The sequence below is a fragment of the Strongylocentrotus purpuratus genome, unplaced genomic scaffold (genome assembly GCF_000002235.5).
Source record: "Strongylocentrotus purpuratus isolate Spur 01 unplaced genomic scaffold, Spur_5.0 spur5_scaffold_21, whole genome shotgun sequence".
NCBI classification, from domain to species: Eukaryota; Metazoa; Echinodermata; class Echinoidea; order Camarodonta; family Strongylocentrotidae; genus Strongylocentrotus; species Strongylocentrotus purpuratus.
Window position 1 is genome coordinate 37165004 of NW_022145607.1, and position 25220 is coordinate 37190223.

Consider the following 25220-nt stretch of genomic DNA (forward strand, 5'->3'; position numbering starts at 1 on the left):
ACAAGGAATTTTACATGCTATGTGCCTATACAAAAATTACAAGAAAATGAACAAAGAGGAAGGCATATCTTACCGAGGTCAACCAAAGTGATTTCACAAATATCCTTGAGTCTGGTTACAAAGAGCTGGTCTGCGATGGCAAGAGTGTTACACAATATCTCTAGGTCCTGGCACCCATCTAGCTTGGGGGCCTGGTCCATGTACAGGTAGTCCAACAGCAGGTCCAAGATCGCAGCCGGCATGGCCATTTTCAGAGGCTCCTCAGTAGAAGCCTGTATAAGAGAGCAAAAGAAAGAAAGAGAGAGAAAGAGAGAGAGCGCTTGATCAAGGATGGTAAAGAATGATTCAAATTAACATGTTTTAATAGCAAACACACGAGTATGTATGTAATCAATGTTTATAAATCACTTTCTGGATCATCAAAAGCCATTAAAATGAAAGATATATTGGGATAACAAGAAAAATTTAACAAGAAATAGGCCAAAATTCACAAAGGAGGTTTAAATTTAACCCGTGGTTAAAACTCTCATTTACATAATCCATGGTTTAAAATTAGCGCAAACTAAGCGTTACTTGCCTTGCGCGCATCTAATATTGGACGTCTGATTGTGTCGCGCTTACATGTAACTTGCGCTAGTTTTAAACCATAGGTTATGTCAATGAGGGCCATAGAGTATCTGCTTGTCTCATTAGGGCAAGACTTTGTTTTTACATTTTTAAACAATTTTGTTTCTTCAATGATTATTTATATTCACCTCCATCCAGCAGCTCCCCAGCATGTTCTGAAAGTAATCCAGACGAGCTGAGAGAACACATTTATGACAAGGAAACAGAGTTCCTTCCTCTGACATCAGCACTACATCACTCAGGTGCCGGAGACTGCTCGGATTGAAGCTCAGCAGAAACAGGGCAGGACCAAAGTTAATCAGTTTCCCATCAACAAACTTGACGTTGTCCAATCTAGTAATGATAGTGATTGAAAAATAATTAAAATAATGATACCTTCATAATATTCAATAATCTGACATGTCACCAATGATTCATTTGATGCAAATACAGGAAACTGGTACAGGTTCGTTTAGATGAAAAAGCGTCATATCAAAACAAGGCTTAAAGAGCACACTACACGTATATCACTCTTTCAGTGATCACAACTATTACATGGACTTGTACTCATTACGATCTGTGGACGTTTGCTGCAATGAGCAATGCTGCACACTGCCATTACTCAGCAACCAAAATCAGTAAGTTTTCTCAATACAACCATATATTATACTAAATTTTGACTAGCTTGCAGCAGAATTCCTTTTTTTTTCCACTAAACCTTGAGACTTCCCCTTTCTAAACTGATCTTATATTGCCATGAATTTATATCTTCATAAATCCATTCATTTCCTTATTAATTTTATAAATCATCTACCTATTGATGACACTTTGGAAAACTTTTGGCACTCAAAGAAATCTTTGAAGCTGTTCACACCGCAATGAGATAGCGCGGTCTATCGTAGCACCCCCTTTTTTCTAGCGCGCGCTAGACCGCGCTATCTCTCGTGGACCACCCCCAAGAGGTGCTCCAGTGGCACGCCGTTTTGGCTCGCCGTGGCTTGCTGTTGGGCGGACCGAAACGACGTTGTACCTTCCAAACCGCAGAGATGGCGCAGTCTAGCGCGCGCTATCTCTGCCGGTGTGAACAGCCCCAATGTTTCATCTTTCCAGCCAATACATAAACACTATTAAATTTGATATAAATGGAAGCATTTTTCAATAAGGGAAATCAAATAATATTCTTGACTGAGAAATTACCTTTTGGCAAGAGACTTGATTCCAAATTTCTTCGCTTCTTCTGCGACCAGTCTGACAGCTGATAATGGTTTACGTTTCTCAGCTTTGGGGTGATCCGACGGCTCTCCCTTCCCCTTTTTACGCCCCTTCTTCCCTTTCTTCTTCCCCTCTCCACCCTTTCCATGCTCCCTATACACAGAATGGGCAGACTGGTGACGATTTCTCTCATTTATTGTCAGCTCTTCCCTGCCGTATGTTTCCTCTGAAGCAGGGTCACATTCTATGCTTCTCTGGTCAGCAGAGCCATGCTGCTTAGAAGGGTTGATGCGAAGCTCAAAGTCAGGACGGAACGCATCACACGTACCAGTGTACAGGTACTGCACCAAGATGTGAAAGATATCGTAGTCGATGATGTCGGTGAGGTCAACGATGGCTGTTCCTTCGTCATCGATGAGGACTTCTGGTTTGTTGGAGATCTTCCCGTTGTTCTCTGATGAAGAAGGTTCATCAGGGTCGGTGAAGATCTTGCTGAAGTACTCGCTGCCGTAAGCAAGGATGTACTTATGAGCTGCAAGCCGATGATTGTCAATCTGTCAAAGTGTAAAACATATACCATAAATCTCTGTGTATAAGACAGGTACAAAAACAAAAACAACATTTTTAATTTTTTTTTTAAAGTGTCGATTTATGCCCCTCCACCTGCACTGTGCCAGGCAATGTCTCCCAGCTCAGTCACACAAGGTGTGTTGACTCTAGAACAACACTACCTGTATGGCCAAATTTCAGTTTAGACTTGAAGGAAAATTTGTCTGTCATCTTTAGTCTTAAAAACGACATTGTTACTATATTATTGTGACAAAGTTCACAAGCACAAATCGGCGATTTCAACTGCCCCCAAACTAGGGGTGTGTCTTATGGTGCGTCTTATACACTGAGATTTACGGTATGTACAAGACACATATAAACTACAGTGAAACCTGCACATAAAAAATGTCGTTGACGAAGCTGTTCATGATGACCATGGCCCGACTGGAGATGCCGGTATCTGGATGAACCTGCTTGAGGACTTTGTAGATGTAGATTTAACTAGGCGTTGTGGCGTGCGCCTGTAATCCAGCTAAAAAGTGGAAGTTACAAACTGATTCAGCTGAGGACGCAGGTTCGAAACTGAGTCACGTCTTTCGGATGGTGACGTTTAAAGGTCGGTCCCAGACGTAAATAATCATATCTGATTGATACACGTCTGTAAAAACCCAATACACACACACGCACATAAAGACTGCTCCAGGGAGACAAGAACTGCAGTCTTGATAGGCAGTTGGTCTTTATGTACAGGTTCCTTCAATACATATTCCAATGATAGACACTATTCAAAGGAAACACAAAAATGTGGTCTTTTTATACAGGTGGTAGCTAAAGCAGGTTGATGTTTGATTTAACATTGTTATCTTCTAAAACAAGGAAGTGAAAAAATCAAAATGAAGTAATCAAATACATGAACAATTACAAGATTTGTAATTATTGATTAAGATAACCTGTTTACTGATAGGTATATAATCTGTTGGTATGAGAGTTCTAAATGGAATTTAACTATGCTGAAGCTACCCTGCAGTTCGCTGCTCCCCATCACCATGCCTACTCACCTTGATTAGTACATCATGTATCATGTCCATGGAGTCAGCCTCCACCATGAGCTGTTTAAAATGGCTTCCCATCTCAGAAACACTCATTTCAGGAAGCTCAGTTAAACTGCAGGAAAGAAAAGTGATATTAATGTTGACTAATTTATGAAAGTGCATGTCTGCAAAGTTTGGATATTTTTCTTCCAGACTCTTACACCAGCAATTTTAACAAATCATTCATATCTGCTGTACAATACAATATACAAACTACACGTCAATATACTGAAAATCACATTTTGAAGTCTATTCATGGTTTTTCTCTCTGGTTCATTCATATCATGTCTGATTGATAACCGTCTATTTGACACCCAAAATATAAAAAAGCCAGAACTCTGGCAATTGCAAGAAAAGTGCTATCCCTGTATACTTGTTACTGTTAAAAAGTTTTATGAAACGGGGCCCTGGTTCTTAGATTTGACCGTAGGAAAGCAAAGCTAATTTGCACGAGATAAAAAACAATATCTTCTTGTTTTTAGATTACTTAGGTTGCGTTTATCTAGCAAATTTTTGGCTAGAATCAGATTTCTCAAACGTCTTTCAGGCAAATTTAGAAGTAGATAAACGCAAAGCCTTTTTCAAACGTCTTTAGATATGGGCATATCTAAAGACGCAAAAAGGTGCGTTTTGAATGTGACATACAGCCAGAATCACGTTTCTGAGAGATCGATAAACGCAAAGCTGTTTTGAACCTCACATACAAATATGACCACCCAGGTGTTGTGTACAAGCATACGTGTGAAGTTGACCTCCGAGAAACTGTCTGCTTCCCGGGTCAAAACAGCTGGGCAGACACAAGGCCTTTATTTTGAATCGTGAAGGGTCGATAAATGCGACATCCCGCAAATCACGATCGTATAGTGGGGTACGATAGTGGGGTTCGATAGTGGGGTACGATATGTACATATCTAGTGGCAAGCCTAGATAAACGCGCTCTTTGTCTCCAGACTTGGTGTTTTACTCTCACCTTGTTCTTGGATCTGACTGCAACACAACAAAGTTTGTTCCTTTAGGATCGCAGGCTACACCTGGGACCTGTTTCATTAAACATGTAATCAATAACAAATGCCAATATTTCTATGGCAAATTTGCTCTCAGCCAATCAGATGTAATGATTTCATTAACTTATAATAGTTAATGTAACTTGTTATTGATGAAAAGTTTTATGAAACATACTTTCCAGACTTAATATATCACACTAACCTTGTTCTAGGATCTGACTGCAACACAACAAAGTTTGTTCCGTTAGGATCGCAGGCTACACCTGTAGCTCTGTGAATAACTGGCAGACGTTCTACGCTGACTAGCTGCTCACTTCGCCCATCTTTGCTTTCCTTTGATCCTTTGTCTATGGCAGGCTTACTGGGTATGTCAGCTTTTTAAGAGAGAGAGGGAGAGACAGTGAGAGGGAGAGGGAGAGAGAGAGAGAGAGAGGGAGAAGGAGGGGAGGAGGGGAGAGAGATGGAAAGAGGAAGGGGGAGGGGAAAGAGAGAGAGAACGAGGGAAGATGGGGAGAGAGAGAGAGAGAGGGAGAGAAGGAGGGGGAGAGAAAGAGATAGGGGAAAGAGGGAGGAGGGGGGGGGGGGGGGGGGGAGAGAGAGAGAGAGAGAGAGAGAGAGAGGTTTGACAAATTAACTTTATTATCATTTTAATATGCTCTATGCCTGGAAGGGGGACAATGTACTCCATCACAAAGACCCAATTGGCTTTCCTAGTATGTGAATTAAACTGACTCTAATCTAATCTACAAGAAAAGGAGGCAGAAAGCAACTTTCATATTCGAACGATGATTTGGCTTACAGCCATTTCCTAGCCTCCTTCTAGCAACATTTGCACCTACCCAGGCCCATTATCAGCTGAGGAAAATCATCTCTTTATATTCTCAGCACATTACTTACATGACTGCTGAATGACTATCTTACACACTTTCTAATGGCTTTAATAGCTTTTGTCCAATTATGACACGATAAAATAATGCTGGCTGAATGTGGGCATGTACCAATTTTTTTAACACCTGCAATTCATTATCTTGTTATACCATTTAAGTATAGTAAATGGAGCTGGAATGTTTATCCTTACAAGTAGGAAATTAAAGCTGCATCCATACAAATAAAACTTTTTAAATTTTTTTATTGGAGCTCAGAATGGAAAACATGAAAATTAAAAGTGTCAAAATCTTGAAAAAAGTTTGATAAACTACCGGTATAGAAAATCAATTAAATGCAAGTATAATGAGAAATTTGTTAAATTTCCCAGTACAAGCTTAGTACCTGCATTTTTCTTGGCACTGATGAATTTGGCACGAAATCCTTCCCCTTCTGAGGTAACAAAGACCATGTTCTGCTCATTGAATGCTATCTGGGCGACGGAGAGCTGACGACGGTGGGTCCACACGCAGCGTCTCCAGGAATTATCACTCCTACTCCAGCTAGAAACCTAAAGACAAACAATGGCTTGGTATATTACAGCGAGTCTCAGGTTTGTTGTATGGTCTAGAGACAATTGCACCGTGATCAACATCCTACACCGGTTGAATTCATCATTTCAACCGGCACCAAATATTTTACCTACATCTCAACCCTAATCCTAAATTAAAACCCAATTGCAAACCTTACCTTAACCATTCTCTTCAGTTGCTCCACGTCTCTGGAACACCCTCCCTCCTATTCCTCGCGACACCTACATTGTACAAGCCAAAAAGCTTTAGGTCAGGCCACAAAACCCATTTTTTTCAAGCAAATGTGTAGCAGCAAACTCCTACCCCCTGTAAAAGAATTGTTATTTTGAGGAGTTTAATAAGAGCTGCCTGCTTCCACTGTATTAATGGATGTTTGCTGTGTCATATCTGACAACTATATAAACCGTGTGGAATGGGGGTGTTGCCTTAAGCCACTTACTAACTATACCCTTTATTAACTCATTAGTCTGACTGTTCTTCTCCATATCAATTTCTGCCAATAAGGGCACAAAGTGCACTCCGGATTTCATAGGCCATCTCAGGATTTTCATGTAAGGAAATCTGACCAAATGGTGTAGTATTATGTGTGGTGAAAAATATACCAATATACATGTACATACATATATCATCTTTTCTGAGGTACCAGGGCATTGACTCATATACTTTATAACACAGAGTCAATGATCTTGTGGTTTCCAACAGATGCTACACACCCAGCCATTCATAATATTATAGTTTACCTTGCCGTTTGAATGAAGAGCAAGGAGGTGCAGTTCTTCTCCTCCTTGTTTCTCTAAAACGTTTTCAGCCAACTCGGCGTTGAGACATCCACCGATTACTGCCAGCTGCTTAACAGATAGGTGACTGAAAGACAGAGATGAAGAGAGGTTTTGTGTTTAGATTTCATACTGGAAATAAATTCTACAATTCTTTCTGCGATGTTATTATTAGCTAGTTCTGCTTTGGCTAAGCCAAATTCAAACATGGAATTTTTATACTTTGAGAAATACATTAGAATATTAAACAATAAAAAAAAGAAAAAAAAGAATAACACAACTCTCAAGAAGGTATCAGATATATTTTGCCATTCTTTAATTCCACTCCATTTAGTATACTACAATACTTGCTATCGCCAATACCCCCATTTCAAATGCACTCTGGCATAGCTTGGTGACTAAGTTGCTTCCTGTCTGTTTCATGCGGCTGTACTGTGCTGATCTGGACTTGGCGCGGTGCGGTGCGGTGCGGTAGTGCCCGCCGGCCGATACTCACTGAGCTAGCTGCCTGTAATACGCATTGCAATACTTGGATGGTGCTACCTTTCACTTCGTCTTCCTTTTTTCTCTTTTTTAGTATATCGTACGCAATTTTCTATTTGTTATACTGAATTGTCAGTCGGAATATTCTTCGGTACTGTGAATCTGTCTATACTGGTTGCACGAAAATAAACAACAAAACTTTTAGAGATATCCCTGGATTAAAGATGTGACTTGGGTAAGTTCCCAACTAACCGAACACAGTGCACACCTTGGCAAAAGTTACTCGGAAGGCGAGACAAGTTTGATAGCACTGCACGAACGTGATTCTGTTAGCAGCATTTTGAAAAAGAACAATTACAAAATGATGGACATGTATTGAGATTCCCAAAGTATTTCTTCTCGAACAATCATGGAAGCCAGTAGCAGCCATCAAGAGAGGCATCTAGAAAAAGCTTTCAGATACATACATGTATATATTGCACATGCATAATTCTTGAAACGTGAACGTGCCGCATGCTTATGGACGGTACTCCAGAGGGAGTGTTTCACAAAACTTGTCATCAGTGACAAATGACAGTTTTTGTTATAAGCTACTGAAATCCTTGCTTCTGAATTGTTATCAGTGGATTTGTCACTGATTTTTGTCATTGAAAAAAGGCCTTATGAAATACCCCCCAGAAGTATGTAAGTCCCGTAAGTAGCTTGAAATTACATCCAAGAGTCACACATCCTGGCATTTGGGGGGTATTGGAGATAGCGAGAATTTAATTCATTTAAACTCAAGCTAAATCAAGATATACCAAGTCAATGAAATAAAAATTCACAAAAATAAAATTCATCTCCGATTCATCTTAGACAATAAAGATGGGCCTTGTTTCACAAAATTTTTCATCAGTGACAAATGACAGTCTTTGTTATAAGCTACTGAAATCCTTGCTTCTGATTGGTTATCAACAGATTTGTCACAAATTTTTGTCTTCTGTCATTGAAAAAAGGCTTTGTGAAACAGGTCCCTGGTCTATCTTACTTTGATGCGACCTTCCTGCATTGGTATTCTTGGAGGACGTAGATGTCACCATCTTTGGTCAAGCAGACCGTCGCCGCATCACTGGTCACCACGTCCTTGATGATGATGTTAGGATGAGAGAGGGACGTTACTTGGTGAAGGCTTCCGATGCACTTCTCACCCTTATTGTGACCTGCACGGAAAGATAAAAATGACTTTTGATTTCTCGATGTGTACTTTATGTAATGTCTGCTCTGCTACTACGAGTTTCCCAGTGATGCACCTGAAGAACTTATCCCTGATATTGATCCTTTGTCTATGGCAGGCTTACTGGGTATGTCAGCTTTTAAAATAACAAGAGAGAAAGAGAGAGAGAGAGAGATGGAAAGAGGGAGGAGAGAGATATATACTTAATGTAATGTTTTGTCTATTACTACAAGTTTCCCAGTGATGCAGGTGAAGAATTTATCCCTGATATTGCTGATGTTAGGATGAGATTTGATCGGATTCGCAGATCGGTATCGGCAAAAATTATCGGCAAAAATTATCAGCAAAAATTATTGGTTTCATTTTTTTTAATGCCAAAATTTCAAGTTTTGGGCTATCAAATACTAAAAAAACATGCATAGCTGGGATTATTTTATCATTTGGAGTTGTTCTAGACCATGTTTGTTGATATTAAGTGCCTTTTCATGATTTTGAAATTAATAATATTATTCTAAGAATAGAGGCGAGAATCAAGCAGCCATCTTGGATTTTAATGAAAATTGAAAAAAATGCGATCAGAATTTATTTTCCGATTTCACCTGATCGGCCAACAATTGGCCCCCGATCCAATGATCGGTTTACAGGGTTACTTTGTGCAATATTAATGCTACTAAATACATGATGATGATGTTAGAATGAGGGAGGGATTTTATATGGTAAAGTTCACTGATGTATAAACATGTATATTTTAACAAGGCATAATGTGAAGAAAGCAACTCGTACGTAATAACAATAATAATGTTGCCGTCTCTTTGTGCTTGCCAAACTACCAACCAAACAAATTTTAATTGTAAAATAAAAGACAAAGGATGCCGACAATGGGCAATCGCTATTCATACATACCTAGCTGACCGGCATTCAAGCCTAACGTGAACACAGCCTCCCTAGTGTAGACGACCGTATGGAAGCGACCAGCTGCTATTCCTCTGATCTCCTTGTTCTTCAGGGTTTTACTGGCCAGTGTCTTGGGCAACAAACACTTCTGACCAATGGTTGAGTGACCAAGCTGAAGATATGCGTTCTCACCGCAGGACATCACGTTTCCACTGATAAAGAAGGCGTGAAGAATGATACAGTAACTATAAAGTCTTGTCAGTTGTAGTTAGTACTTCATGCTCATTTTTATCAGTTTTAAAATCCAACATGATTTTGTTTCAGTCGAAAGATGATAAAACCCAGGTTAAACAAAGGCAAGTCTATACATTGTACAAAGGTGAGTTTTTTTTTTTAAGAGTGAAGAATGATACAGTAACTATAAAGTCTTGTCAGTTGTAGTTAGTACTTCATGCTCATTTTTATCAGTTTTAAAATCCAACATGATTTTGTTTCAGTCGAAAGATGATAAAACCCAGGTTAAACAAAGGCAAGTCTATACATTGTACAAAGGTGATTTTTTTTTTTTAAGAGTGAAGAATGATACAGTAACTATAAAGTCTTGTCAGTTGTAGTTAGTACTTCATGCTCATTTTTATCAGTTTTAAAATCCAACATGATTTTGTTTCAGTCGAAAGATGATAAAACCCAGGTTAAACAAAGGCAAGTCTATACATTGTACAAAGGTGAGTTTTTTTTTTTTTTTTTGGAGGGGGGGGGGGGGGGGGAGGAAGGTTAATTTTGTCATATTGTTAACATCACAGACAAAAATTAAGATGACCATGAATGTAAAAACATGTTCAGTAGCCTGTGATAATTATTGTGGAAAAAAAAAACTCTTTGTTTTCTGATTTTTTTTCCATGAGACTTTGGCAACTGCACAAATTTTAATGATCACAATAACTAGTTGATTTGTCACCAATAATTGTTTTGGGTATTCTTTTTAGCCTTTCAAAATGTTGAAACTTGTGCGAGGTATTGTTCAAAATAAAAATTGACATAGAAAAGGCCATTTACAATCAAGTACATTCTGTGCATCGGTGAAAACTTAAAGCCCGTCTGCACTAGAAAAAGGGGACCATGGGTGACCAACAGGCACCGATTAGGCATTGTTTGCTATATAGAGGGCGCAAGTAACTATTATAAGTAGTGCAATGGGGTTTTAAGTTCCCATCCGAAGAACCTACCTGTCCATGAGGAAGACAGAATGGTCCCGAGCTCCAGCCATCATCTTACACCTAGCCCCGAGTGACTTGAGGAGCTGAGGTCTGAGACAGGTCGTCTCGTCTCCAAGACCTAGCCTACCACCCTGCCCATGACCACAGGCCAGCACTCGTCCCTGATGGGTCAAGAAGAGCGTGTGGAACTTGCACATTACGACCTGGTGAGTCAAGAGAGAGAGAGAGAGAGCAGAGGGCAATGAAACAGGGGTGATAGTGAGCACTCAATTTTTTATTTTTTCCCTCAACCACCCGCCCCTTGAGTTAAAAAAAAAGAACAGAAGAGGATTCAGGGGGGGGGGGGTGGCATCTCATGAGTTATGAGTAAGAAAATTGGGGAAAATAGGAAAATTCTGGAAAATAAATTGGGAAACCGATTGAAATTGGGTAATTATCAGGTCTGATGAAAGTGGAAAACTACAAAAGAGAGCAATGAAAAATTTGAAAACTGCAAGTAAACCTTCTTTTGTAGACTATTTGAGAAGTTCCTTCAGCGAAAATAACAGTTTCGCACATTAACAAGGCATCTGCTAGATGGGCTCCTTATGATGTTAACTTTCATGAAACCACACTACAAACTACTGTGTTACAGGGTAACATCACTTCATCAAGACTACAATATTCCACTGTCTTACATTCTATTTATTGATTCCATAGACTCTGTAATAACATAAATGTTTTGAAAAAAAACATAAGTATCTATCAATATTTGTCTATAAAGAATAAGGAAAAAAGTATTCTATAATTTGAACCTGAGTGCTCTCCAATAGATAAAGAAATAATTCAAATTCATGACACTGCGGGCATCAATACACCAGTTTATGGTTACATCAGTGCGCATGCGCAGACATGGGCGCCATTTTAATTGGCTTTGTTTTATTTGTGCGTACATTAAGATTGCGCCCATGCAAATGATGATGTGCGCGCACAATGCAGCGCGTAGGCAGTGATGTCATCATAATTTGCATTGGCGCAATCTTAATTTACGCATTAATACATGACCTCTAGGTCATTGGCTTTGTTTACTCGCCAATTAAAATGGGGCCCCTAGCCGTAAACTGGTTTATTACGAGACGATTCAAACAGAAAAGAATAAATCAAACTGAAGAGAAGAAATAGAAGAAATTGAGATAAACCCTTGCCTGTTTGATACTGTGGTTGCCTGCAGCTAGAGAGTCGACCAACTCAGGCTGGTCTCTGCTGCGCTGCCTGCCATGTCCCAAGTTAAAGTTAGAGTTGGTTCCCCACGAGTAGGCCTGAGTAGGATCCACAGGGTCAAAGGTCACATAGGCTGGCTTGTCCTTCATCAGCAACTCCATTGGAGTCAGCTCATCCTTGTCATATCGCTTCAAGGATGCTCCATGCTGAGACAAAAGAGACAAAAGAGATTGCAGTGTTATAAATATCATGTTAAATTTTTTCTTCAAGCCTGTCTGTACTAGTTTGGCCAGGGGGGATAAGACCTCCCTGCAAGGTCACTGACAGGTGGTTATCTCATCAAATCAGCTCCCAATTAACATAAGAAAAGGGGGATCATAGGGGACCAACAGGCACCGATTAGGCACTGTTTATTATAGAGGGCGCAAGTAGCTATAAGTAGTGCAGTGGGGCTTTATTTTGTCGGACGATGATGTCTGTCAAAGATATGATTTTTTTTTTTTAAAGCATGATAAAATCAACATACCGGTAAGCTGAAATGATGCTTTCTTCAAAGTTGTACGCTTCAACTGAAAAAAAAGTGGCTGTCCAGTTCTAGATAAAAAACCCACTCACCCGTATCAGACTGATGGCACATGAGATCTGTCCAAAGAAGAGACTCCTATGCAGCGGTGTCCAACCAGACTCCTTGTCCCTTACACGACAGTCTGCTCCTTTGGCCAGCAGCCACTCTACGATCTCCACCTTCCCACAGGAGGCTGCTACGTGGAGCAGGTTCCTTCCATTGAAGTCCGATACAAAGAAGGGGTTGAGGCAGTGGGAGAGGATGTAGGTCTTGATCTGATGGGTGGTCCCGCAGGTAATAACAGCAGCCATGTCCCGGCCATGCTCCTGGGAGCGACAACGGGGAGTGCACTCCCAACCCAAGAGCGGCTCCATCATCCTTGGTGGGTATATTCCGGAATACAAGAGCACTTGTCTCAGTCTTGCTTGTGATACTGTTCAAAGGAAGGAAGGGTAGGTGACCATGAAGGTACAACGGTATCAAATCAGGACCTTTTCAAGAAATCCTTCAGCCGATCCAGTCGTTGACTACTCAGACTACACTTTGTTGTAGACTTCTACTTCTAGCTCTCCCTTTCACTAAGATGTGGCTAAAAGAGGTTGTCTCACACCACAGAAGAATGCTTCCTTGGAAGCAGATGAACCAATGCTGATGTTCAGACTTGAAGAATCTTCACACTGACCTGCTACAGGATGATTTCATCTATAGACAGCAGACAGATCCCACCTGGTCTGTGAACTCCTGTCTGATCAAGGAGATTCAAGAGCCTTGGTCTGATTCTCTAGTCGACCTTCAGGGCTGCCGCTCACAGCCCCACAGCCACCAGGGCCATGGTGACTAGAGCAAAGTTAGGCGCACATAATGGTCAATTCGATGGCCTACAAATCAGAAAGAGAGAAATCAAGAGAGAGAAAAAGTGAAAAAAGTTTATTGATATTTCATTTATTGAGAATGCTCAGACCTACTATAAACAAGAAAGGTAACGCATCGCATATGGGAAACAGGGTGGCCCCTGTAGTTATGCCTATTGGAATAAGAAAATTCAGTATTAAAGGGTTAAGACTTACTTTCTTACAGAAGCAGCTACATGTATCAGGGATGATAGTAAGAGAAAAAGAAAAAAAGTTTTGGTGAAAATTTAAAAAAAATAGGTTTTAGAAATCCGTTTAGCACTAATCAGCAATTTTTATGATTGTTCGGGAATGCCTAAGTTTGTTGTGCTATTATTATTCCAAACGCAATGTTTAAATATGAAGAGTGAATATGATTTATTGGTAAAAATATGAATTTTATAATTTATACTACAGATGTCATGTCCCATTTGCAGTCCATAAAATGAAAAGGTTAAAATTTCAATGGTATTTGAAAGATAATACTAATTTAGAACTTCCCTCAAAACAGAAGGGCTTGAAATGTCTTTCTGTGGGAAAATGATGACCGTTAGTTGTCTAATCGTATTTAGCGAGCATGCTAGTTTAATTAAATAGTCTGATTTTCAGACCCTTGTAACGAATGGTCGTACATTTTGTACTGCACAGAGATTCAATCAGCCTAATATTGGCCATTACAAGAAGCGGGTTGTTGATGTGAACAAATACTCATGTACCCTTTACAGCTCATTTTAAGTATGAAATTTTCGCCGGGACGATCCTTTTACATACATGCCAACATTTGAAAATCAGAAATCTGTACAAATTATGCTATTTTCAAAAAAAAGAGGAACAATCCTAACTCTCCTATTCAATACTACAGACAAATTTGTACAGGAAGAGGAACACCTGCATTAAAATGATAATTATCTTCTCCCAAAAAGAGGAATGTTCCTCTTTAATCTGAACAGTTGGCAAGTATGCTTTTATTTTAGGAAGTGATTCAGCGTTTACGAGGATATCCTGGTTCATGTGGACGATCCTCATTCTAGTACCAACTATTTATTAACATCATACTACTAGACTTGTTATTATTATTCAAATTTTTATGTCTTCAGATAATTCACGTTTTGTTTTAGGATCGAAGGTTATAGAAGAGGTAAGGGCGTGACATGTCAGGTGGTACTAAAATTGCAACCATTGTTGCTGAGTATAGATGATACATGTACATGTACACTTCTGGCTTTCCTCGGTATAAATCGCTGGTTTCATAATACAAAGAGTAGGTACGTGACTATCCGCGCATTCATGGTGCATTGATTTGACTCCGCACTCTTTATTCACAATCAATTTTGAGTGCAACAACAAGGCTCTATTCAAATCACTATAGTGCTGATATTTTTAGCGCTTACCGGTACATCATGAATATGGTATCAATCGACACGTGGGGAAATTCCACGTTGTATGGTTCTTCAATTTTGTGTGTGCGATGATCAGAACCGGAGCCAAGACCAACCAAAGATTGACTAAAAATTTAAAGCGTCAGATTTTAACGAAGAAACGTAAGTACGTTTTCTAATTATATATCTCACTAGGTCTAGGCCTAGATCTTTGATTCGATAGGCAGACGCTTTACCGACTGAGCCAACTCGCACTAACCTCTGAACATATTGAACTGAACACAAATAATATTCAACCACTTCATCCTTTCCTTCCTTATTTATTCTTTAAAACAAATAGCTACATAACACTACAGAAAATAACTAATAAAATTTACTAACATTAGCAATTTCATAAACACAAAACCACTGGCTATCGTTGATCCAACAGAACAAAAATACAAAGATAGGACTAGGGTGTCTGAACGATTTTTCAATTTTCAATTTGGGATCGTTTTTCACCATTTTTGTTTGTTATTTGAATAAAAAATGTAATCAGAATAATACATTTCAAATTTCAAGTCTCACCGATGTTTCTATCAAAAGATACAGCCCCTCCAAAACGCTGGTATATTCATATCATTTTGGTCAAAATCGACGAAAAAGACGTCCACGCAGAGTGTTGTTGTTTTGCTAAATTCAGACAAACAGCTGTATCGCGCGATATGCAAGCGTATGCATATCGTACGCATGTTGCTAAACCAATGCGAGACTTGCAGCTTGAGCCACGCTGTCTCCGCGATATGTGCCATTGACTAGTACGTTTGCGCCATAGAACCCGGAAGTGAATACACGTTGTAGTCAATGGCAATATCGCAGAGACAACGTGTGTTGTCTCCGCGATATTGCCATTGACTATAATGTGTATTCACTTCCCGGGTTTATGGCGCGAACAGCTATCCATACTTTCATTCACTATTCGCGCAGATGTTACGCGATGTAACCATGGTTTGGACTGAGCGGAGCTCACACCTCCCTAATTAGCTGATTCCAAAAATGTGGGAAGAGTATTTTTAAACTGTTGGGGCGAGTGATCTCTTGGGGCTAGCGAAAAAATAAGTGCATAGGGTAGCGCGCCCAGTATTCGGTCAATTCCCAGTTTTCGGTCAGCAACCGTTTCAACAGCTGTAACAATTTAAAAAATAATTTATGAGCCACGAAACTTGCACAAATCAGGCAGCTGAACAATTTTTCTTAACTCTCAAAATTAAATCAGATTTAGGGCCCCGGAATGATCTCCAACTTCGCTCGAAATTGGTCAGTGTCGCACAACTTTCCGCACTTCCGTGTTCTCTTAGCACATGCGCTAACATGCATAGCCATATGTAGAAGTCTATTGCGAAACAACTACGTGTACTGTCACAATGAATTTAGTATGTGTGTGAAGAGAATCACTTCCGTGTTTGCTCCATCGCAGCGAATTTGCAAATGACGCACTTGCCGATGTGCAAGAGGTATTTATACGATACCCTTGCCATGCGGTATCGCTCGGCCAGTATTCGGTCAACGCATTGACATTCAGTGCTTTATCGCGCAATTGTGTGAAAATAGTGCGCAAATACGCTACGCTCCTTCGCAACGGAGATACCACGCACAAATCGCGTGACCGAATTCTAATCGGCGCGACCGAATTTTGGGCAGAAAAATGCTCCGTCTTCTTTCGGAAGTATTTTGCTTATCATTATTCTATATTTTAAGTGACTATAAAATCCTGTCAGAGGAATAAATTTCTTTTCTTTTGATGGGTAGATTGCCAAATAAAAGAGGTAAGAATTCAAAATATTAGTGATTTCCCCTTAAGTGACCGAATACTGGGCACTCTACCCTACATATTTTCCTTACGTCTAGCCGGACATAAGCCCAGGGGGCGCAGCTCAGGAAAGTGGCAAATTTTGGACCTAGGATGCAAACAACATTTAAATCGCTGTTTTGACCAAGATATTTTTTGAATTTCGGGGGTGCGCCCCCTTGGGGAATATGGAGAAAAACCTGCTCTTTCATATGACACCTCATTTATTGAGTTTCACCTTCAGGATCACAAGCCTCAAAGGTTTGAATTTCAATTTTTTTCATAAAATCATTAACCAATTTTCATGGTCGCGCAATGCACGTAGACTGCATAGGGATGTGTGCAATCTCTATGGAAAGTATTTTAGCACACAACATCGGGTGCGCGATCAGACACCCTAATACTCAGTATTACTAATAGGACCTCTCTCTCACACATTCACATTGCCTGGCGAAAAATCATCCAACCATGATGGAAAATGCCATAAAAACCAAAACAACAATACCGTTTACAGTTAGTTTTAGACCTTATCATTTATGCAATGAAGGAGTGGTAAACGATCGGCCTTATGCAGCCGAATTTCAATTAGAATCTAGACTAGATCTACTCAATGAGGTTGCAAACTCGAATCTGGCGATGCGCACCCATACAGGGTCGCCGTTTGCATAGCAAATATATACGCAAACACAGCAGTTTGTGCACAGCCGCAACATTACTAATAACGCGAAGTTTAAAATGACATTGAAATGATAACTCAAAAATTTTACTTTTAGTTGTAGACCTACTGCAGCAACATTCGTTCAAATTCATAGAAATGTCAAGACTTACCTTCTTTACATTACGATCGAACTGGTAACAGAGTGGAAAAGATCAAAAGTTGAAGAAGCAGGTTGAAAACAAGGATCCATTTCGCCTACACTATCTGATCTGCAGCAAGAATCAAGATGACACGTAATTTTTGCCAGGCCATGGCCAGCGCACCAGCTAGGCCAGCTAGCCCAATATCGATACGGTAGCTTTAGGTCAAAGGTTCATTAATTGTCGATATGAATTTTTCGCAAGAGGCGGCGCGCCGCGGCGCTCCGGGAGGGGGGGGGGGGGGGGGGGGGGGGGCACAGTACCTCTCCACTTTTTCAGGTGCCCCCTGAATTAAAGTGCCCCTTAATTTTACATAGAAAATGTGCCCCTTTTCTTTTGTAAGAACTGCCGGCCCTTCCCCTTCTAATAAGTGCACATCTTTTTTCTCATAGTATCCCTAGCTTTACTTTCTCATAAATGTCCCTAATTTTCACCTCTGATGAATGCCCCTAAAATCGATCTGATAATTAGGTCCCCCTTTTCCTTCGACAACTGCATGCGTGCCCCTTTTCTTTTGCAATAAATATCCCTTTTCCATTCTCATAAGTGCCCCTTTCCAGGTACGATCGAGAAATTTCACTTACCACCTCTGGTACGTCCGTAAGCGCCCCTTTTCATCTATGGTGAATGGATAGCATGCATGCCTCTTTTCAGGTGCGAGCCTAATAGAAATTCCCCTGATCACAGTCCTCTGATATCTTGCCTTAAAAAAAAAATATATATGACTCGGTCGTGCCCGCGTTTCCTAATATATGTGTGTCCCTTTTCCATTTGCCCCAACCCCTTTTCAAAATGCTTCTTTTTTACTTTTTTATTCATTTTGATATATATATATATATATATATATAATATCTATAATGCCCAAATTAAAATCCGATAGGTGTGGCTATTTCCTTTAATTAAGATGTCCCATTTCCATTCTCACAAGAGCTTTTTCATCTCTGCGTGATGAGTGGCCCTTTTCAGCTAGGTACGTACGTGCAATATGGAAGTGCCCCATGTTACTTTGACCTCGACCCCCCTAGAGCTAGCTTACAACCGGAACTTTAGAGGAATTTTAGTGTATTAAACAGCGCCCCTCCCCTCCCCTCCCCCCCCCCCCCCCGGCCAAAAGAGAGAGAGAGAGAGAGAAGAGAAAAAGGTAAGAGGACGTAGGAAGAAAAAGGAGCAGACAAAGAAACATGACAACTGTGTTTAAAAGAATATACAACAGATATGCTTCATATATTATCCTTTATTTAAAAGTGTGATTGTAAAATTAGCGTTGAATTCTATATAGCCATCAGCCTAGCCCAGCGCAGTTTGCCTTTCGTCAAGCTCGCCATAACATAAAATCACTATCGAGCTCAATCTACGGGTATTTTGTGTTGTAAAGCGGCCTTCTAGAAAAGTTCTGTTCGTCAAAATTGTTTAATTCAGCCATCTGGCTGCGAAGTGCAATTAATAAAACCTTTTCAATGTCACAGATCGGTCCAGACGGATTCTACTTTGAGCAGCTGAGAAGAGTATGTCATACCAGAAATATACAAGAAATAAGTCATAATGATGTGGCAAATAATGACTAACATATTTCCCGCTATCAACTATGGAAATCTTATGATGAAAGTTGATTGGTAGATTTAAACGTCAATATATGTATCACGTGCATGATGCTCGTTCTTGAAGATATCTTTAAAAACTCAGCAACAACAAAAAATCGAAATCTTGCATAACAATGAATCGTATAGGGGAGCCTCCCCAACCCCTGCACCAGCCTTCCTAGGAAGCGTTTCGCGCTCTCTGTAAGTGATTCGCCCCCTAAATAAAATCCTAGCTATGCTGTTGGATCAAGGCCTGTTCCTCCTCCGCGAACAGATCGAGCAAAACAGTGCTTCTGGTATCCATCTTTATGTGGGAGAGCGCCACAATCAGAGGCGGACCTCTCTGAGGGGGGGGGGGGGGGGGGGGTAGGAGAGGGCAAGGTGTCCCACTTATTCAAATACCTGAAATGTGCCCCTTTTTACATAGAATAAGTGCCCATTTTACTTTGACAAGCGCCCCAATTAATTTGTAAAAGCTCCCCTTTTCACCTCTTATAAGTGCCCCTTTTATTTTGACAAGTGCCCCTTTTTTTCGACAAGTCCCCATTTTCCTTTGCAAGAAGTGTCCATCTTCAACTCTCATATACAAGTGTCCCTTTTCAGGTGCGAAAAGTGCCCCTTCCCCCTTTAATAACTACCCCCTTTTTAAACTTGGATAAGCGCACCTTATATTTTCACATGTGCCCCTTTTCCTTTCTGATAAGTGCCCCCATTTAAAAAGAGCCCCTTCCTCTTCTAGGTGACTGCATATATATATATATATATCTTGATTTCATATTTGCCTATTTTACATTGTATATCTTTCATGTATTTTATATGTTGCAGTTTTAGTTTTAAATCACCATTCTCCTACTTGTAGATACTTGCTCCCTCTATGAAAACAATGCCTAATCGGTGACCATTGGTCCCCCATGATCCTCTTTTTCTTATGTTAATTGAGAGCCGAGTTGATGAGATAGCCACCTGTCATTGACCACGCTGTGTGGTCTAATCCCTCCCGGCCAAACTAGTACAGCCGGCCTTTTAATTCAAGGTGTTTCAGCTTTAAGCTGTGATTATGAATTTTCATGAATAAATCTTGTCAGTTAAATTCAATAACAGCAATATTTTCTTTTTTCCTTTCCTCCCCCCCCCCTTCCCCCTTTTCTCTATCTTTCTCTTTCTCCTACACACAAATGTTTGTAGTATTCGTTGCTGAAATATTATCAAGAGGGAAGGGGAAACATTAGAATATAGATTTTAAAATAAAAATCAAATTTAAAGAGGAAACACTATGCCTCACTATGCCTGACCCATCACCAACGTTGGGGGGTAAACAAGCACATTAGACTGTGTCTAAAGGGGTGGGTACCATTTCAATATTTGGCCCATGGACTAATATTGCTCATACCTGTGAGGATTGCCAAGTACTGTGTGTTTTCCACTCCATTATTGAGCATCCTGTAACAAGAAATCCATTTATTCGGGATAGCATAAAATGACTTATCTATCTCATTATCTGATCATTTCTTTTCAGTGAGTGGTATGACAACATAAAGTGTGTTATTTATTCAGTCTTCTTTAAAAAACACATGGTAGCTCCATTCATTGCCACAAGGTCTGCTTTACAAGGAGGCCCTGTTAACTCAAGAAAAAATTGTTTCAATGGAAATATTTGTAAAAAAAATTTAGAATGTAATTAGTTTCTATGATCACACTTTCATGTCTTATTGCGGCAAACAGGTTCAGTGTAATATCCAACTTTCAAATGTATATTAAATAGGTTCATTAATTCAGACTCGAACTTAACATTTTTTCAATTGAAGGTTTTTATCAGATGATACATATTTGGTCAAATTATTAAATATAATTTGTGTTTTTTAATCTTTCAAATCTCAAGAGATTTTGACTAATTTCTTTTTAAAAGTGGCAAATGAGGGACAAGATTTTATTTTTCATTGCTCAGGGAATTCCATAGAATGGGTTCATATAACAACTTCAACTATCCACAGATCTTTTAAATATGGAGAAATCACACTTTGAGCATTTTAGAACAACTAATGCCAGAATAATGGAGGGGTTTCATGAATAAGACTAATACCGTTATGTTTGTATTCCAGAGAAAAATTCTTCTACCTGTGTATTTCTAAATGAACTGTATTCTGGCGATGCGCAGATTTTATATACGAACTGGCTTAGGGGCCTTGTATTAAGAGGGGCCTTCCTCATTCAAAAAACTTATTTAACAGAACCGAATCATAAGAGCCAATGATCATTAGGTGGGTCTAATAAAGGATCTTATTTCCTGTACTATACATGAGGTAGTTGTTCGACAGTAATTTCCCCATTTGCGGTCTGAAACAAGAACTCAACTAGTTTGAGTTCTTGTTTCAGACCGCAAATGCCTTCAGTGTGCATGGTTATTGCTCTTATTCTTATTTATGACATCTCTAGTGCCCTTTTAGGACCTAACATTGTTATGAAGGTAATTTTAGACCCCAAAATGTGTGAACCGGGGACCTCTCAACTGAGAGGCAAGAAACTTTACCAATATACCTCTCTTCACCTGCATAACATGGATAGGGTTTGTATCATGACTTGGAATTCTACACCGAGAGTCATCAATGCAAACAACATCCATGTTGTTACTCGGGCATGTCAAACAAGTGTCCCCCATCCAATATTTCCCTTTGTTATTACTCTTAGCATTTTGTTTATTGCTTAGGCCTATTTAATTTTTATGAACAGCACCCTCTTCTCGTTTTATGAATAGCGGCCCTTCGTTTCGTATTATGAATAGCGACCAGGCGCGTATAGGATTTTTTCAAGGGGGAGGGGGGGGGGGGGTTAACATTTATAAATCAGGCCGAAAATTTCGCAACGACTCAGCCAGCCACTGAATAAGCGGGGGGGGGGGGGGTTTACACACATAAAAATACCAATGGGGGGGTTAACCCCCCCCATACACCCCCTGTGTACGCGCCTGATAGCGACCCTCTACCCTTATTATGAATAGCGACCCTCATTTCGTATTATGATTAGCGACTCTCACCTCGTTTTAAGAATAACGACCCTCATTTCGTATTATGAATAACGACCCTCTCAAATTATCAAATTACGCTGTTTAATGTTAAATTCTCTAACATGCTTTCATCATTTCCTATGTAATTTCTCAGTTAAAACTACTCTGAGACTATGTGAAACCGTTTTGCATGCTCTCACCCTTTCTTGTTTTCTAAAATTTATATTCTTAATTAAGCCGAACGTACTCGTTGTTGAATTCTCTTGTACGCTTTAACCTTTTATTTTTATTTTTTTAAATTCTTAATCAAGCTGAACTTACTCGATGTTGAATTGTCTTGCATGCATTCACTCTTTCTTTTTCTTTTTTTGATTCTCATTTAAGCCGAACGTACTCGTTGTTGAATTCTCTTGCATGCTTTCACCTTTTCTTTTTCTTTTTTTAAAATTCTTAATCAAGCTGAACGTACTCGATGTTGAATTGTCGTGCATGCATGTACTCGACGTTAAATTGCATCGCATGCATAATTCACCCTTTCGTATTTTTGTTTTTTCAATGTGTAATTGTCTTGCTTGCATGCTTTCACCTTGTTATATCTTTATATTTGAATTCTCAATTATTATTATCGCATGGTTTACCTTCACATATATATTCACACACACATATATATAAAATCATACACTTATATTTTTCAAAAAACAATGCATCATCGTGACTGAAAATAATTTGGGAAACTTAATTAAATAATACTATCAAAATCCTCTCAAAATTTAACCATTTGTTATCAAATTTGTCAGTTTTGTTAGCAATTATACTAACCTGCCTCGCATTTATTTAACTATTCCTGATATGTTGTTTTATTGTCTGGAAGGACGGTTTAGATTTTTGTATTCGAACAAAAATATAATTGTTGTTTAGTCCATATTATTACACAGTTTAAAGCATCATTTCGTTTCTCAGTGAAACCAATCAAAACACGTATTGAAGACACTTTTATTCTACAGCGTGTTACAATGTTTTACCAGTCAGTCAAACGACTCCAAATCAATTTGGTCACGTTACATGAGTAAAAATACGTGCACCTGCATTTTCTTCTTCTCTTCCACAAAGGGAACAGTTCTTATTTAGAATTTTTTTATATTTTTCACAAGATCTTTATTCAAATATAGTATCCTATTTAAAAGTCTGTACAAAAAGTACCGAACTGTTGTATGCATTGTACAGCGAAACATAACCCTAAAATAATATTGCATATATTTATTATCGAATAAAATACCATCTGCATGCCATCTATTACATAATATATTCAAATGATCGTCCTTTTCTCTTATGTCTACATCCTTTTTTCATCTTTCAACAAGCATGAAATATATATATTACTTCCATATTACAACTTTCCAATTGGGACTTGTATTTGCATTTAAATATTTGACGAAGTGCGTAATAATGAAGAAACTGTATTTTGATTGAATACTTTTTTTCACACCCTTCTCTTACTAAAATAAGTCTCTTTAAAGGTACTATGTCCCTTTTGCAGCCAACATCAAATTCTGTAGAACTTTGCAGGAATTATGAGTACATGTACGGTATATGTCATGTACGTCTTATCTGTGAAATTTAAACGTTAGCAGTGTCCTTATATTCAAATTATGCAAGGAGACCCGTTTACTTGCTAGACTTCACTATCATACACTATTGACTGACTGACTGGCTTATTTCCTTCTTTGGTAATAGCATACATAAATTAATGAGCTGTAAAGGGTACATGAGCATTTGTCTACATCAATAACCCACTTCTTGTAATGGCCAACATTAAACTGATTGAATGTTTGCGCAGCATAAAACGTACGACCAGTCGGTACAATGGTCTGAAAATCAAACTATTACTTACTGGCTCTGTTGCTCTTATGGCCCGGTCACACAGAGGGGACGCATGGGGAACGCACGGCCAGCGCATTGAAAATTTGCAATTTTGGCCAGTGCGTTGTCGTGCGCCCAACTTTTGTCGAAGCTACAGCGAGCCGACACCAAATGCATAGCGTGTTGCTAGCGCGCTGAGCGCATACAGGGCGCATACAGGGCGCATACAGTGCGCATACAGACCGTACACAGAGCGCACATGATAACAACTTCCACGAATGCACAGCGTGTTGCTAGCGCGCTGGACGAATGGTCCACGCATGCACCGCGTTCTACGACGCACGGCCAGCGCATTGGAAATCGGAAAAGGCCGTGTGCCTAACTTTTGTCATAATTTTGGAAAAGCTAGCGAGCTGACACAAAATGCACGGCGTGTAGCTAGCGCGCTGTGCGTATACAGGGCGTGTGCTCCGCGTATGTCTGGCGCTGGTCTAGCGCGCTCCACGAATGTCTGGCGCTGGTCTAGCGCGCTCCACGCATGTCTGGTGTGCCTTTGGCGTGTACATTCATGCGTCGAGCTCTGCGCACACTTTTGAGCATGCTTAAAAAATTCCGACGCACACATGCAGCGAATGACGACGAATGCATAGCGCTGGTCCAGCGTTGGTCCAGAGTGCTCGACGCACGAGTAACGAATGATGACGCACGCCTAGCGAACGACAACGCACTGGCCAAAATTGCAAATTTCCAATGCGCTGGCCGTGCGTCCCCCATGCGTCCCCTCTGTGTGACCGGGCCTTTAAGGCGCGGTCACTTTAAGGCGGTGCATGCGTGGACCATTCGTCCAGCGCGCTAGCAACACGTTGTGCATTCGTGGAAGTTGTTATCATGTGCGCTCTGTGTACGGTCTGTATGCGCACTGTATGCGCTCTGTATTCGCTCAGCGCGCTAGCAACACGCTATGCATTTGGTGTCAGCTCGCTGGAGCTTCGACAAAAGTTGGGCGCACGACAACGCACTGGCCAAAATTGCAAATTTCCCATGCGCTGGCCGTGCGTTCCCCATGCGTCCTCTCTGTGTGACCGGGCCTTTAAGTCGATTCAACAACCAATAGTCGTTATTTTCCCACTTAAAGACATTTTCAAGCCCCCCCCTTTTTTTTGGGGGGGGGGGTCTAAATTAGTATTATCTTTCAAATGCCGTTGGAATCTAATCTTTTCATTTTTTGGGCCTGCAAATGGGACATAGTACCTTTAATGGTTCTAAACGTACTGATTGATATTGTGGTATGTATGCAGTGGTATACAAAACTCGAATAACAAGATATCCGGTGCCCCGGCCAAGCTAGTAAACGAGGAAGTATACTGTACATTGAATGTGAATCATGGAGTGACAGGGGTTTTCACAAACATTAAACACGGTCGTTCGGGAAGTACCGCTTGATTATTCACAAAATTTCGTGTAACCCGAAGACGCGCAAGTGATACGAAGTCAGCTCCAAGCTTAAGGCATAGAGCATGCGCACGACTAGTTACAACAAATTTGTCAAAGTATACG

General features: G+C 40.0%; 1 protein-coding gene across 2 annotated transcripts in view; it reads right to left on the reverse strand.

The window, feature by feature from the left end:
- Nucleotides 1-17334, reverse strand: part of LOC100888923 (inhibitor of Bruton tyrosine kinase) — a 29207-nt gene extending 11873 nt beyond the window's left edge. The window contains exons 1-13 of one of the 2 annotated variants that reach the window (XM_030994725.1): nucleotides 17193-17334; nucleotides 12318-12700; nucleotides 11687-11908; nucleotides 10512-10705; nucleotides 9295-9497; nucleotides 8206-8377; nucleotides 6660-6783; nucleotides 5732-5897; nucleotides 4665-4836; nucleotides 3426-3531; nucleotides 1804-2372; nucleotides 756-960; nucleotides 74-272 (exon numbers count right to left, since the gene is read on the reverse strand). In XM_030994725.1, the coding sequence (XP_030850585.1) occupies nucleotides 74-272; nucleotides 756-960; nucleotides 1804-2372; nucleotides 3426-3531; nucleotides 4665-4836; nucleotides 5732-5897; nucleotides 6660-6783; nucleotides 8206-8377; nucleotides 9295-9497; nucleotides 10512-10705; nucleotides 11687-11908; nucleotides 12318-12644 (2659 nt within the window). In that variant the 5' untranslated portion in view covers nucleotides 12645-12700; nucleotides 17193-17334. Of the gene's footprint in view, nucleotides 1-73; nucleotides 273-755; nucleotides 961-1803; nucleotides 2373-3425; nucleotides 3532-4664; nucleotides 4837-5731; nucleotides 5898-6659; nucleotides 6784-8205; nucleotides 8378-9294; nucleotides 9498-10511; nucleotides 10706-11686; nucleotides 11909-12317; nucleotides 13146-17192 lie in introns of both variants that reach the window. The other variant, XM_030994724.1, reaches the window with a different exon arrangement.
- Nucleotides 17335-25220: the final 7886 nt, after the last annotated feature.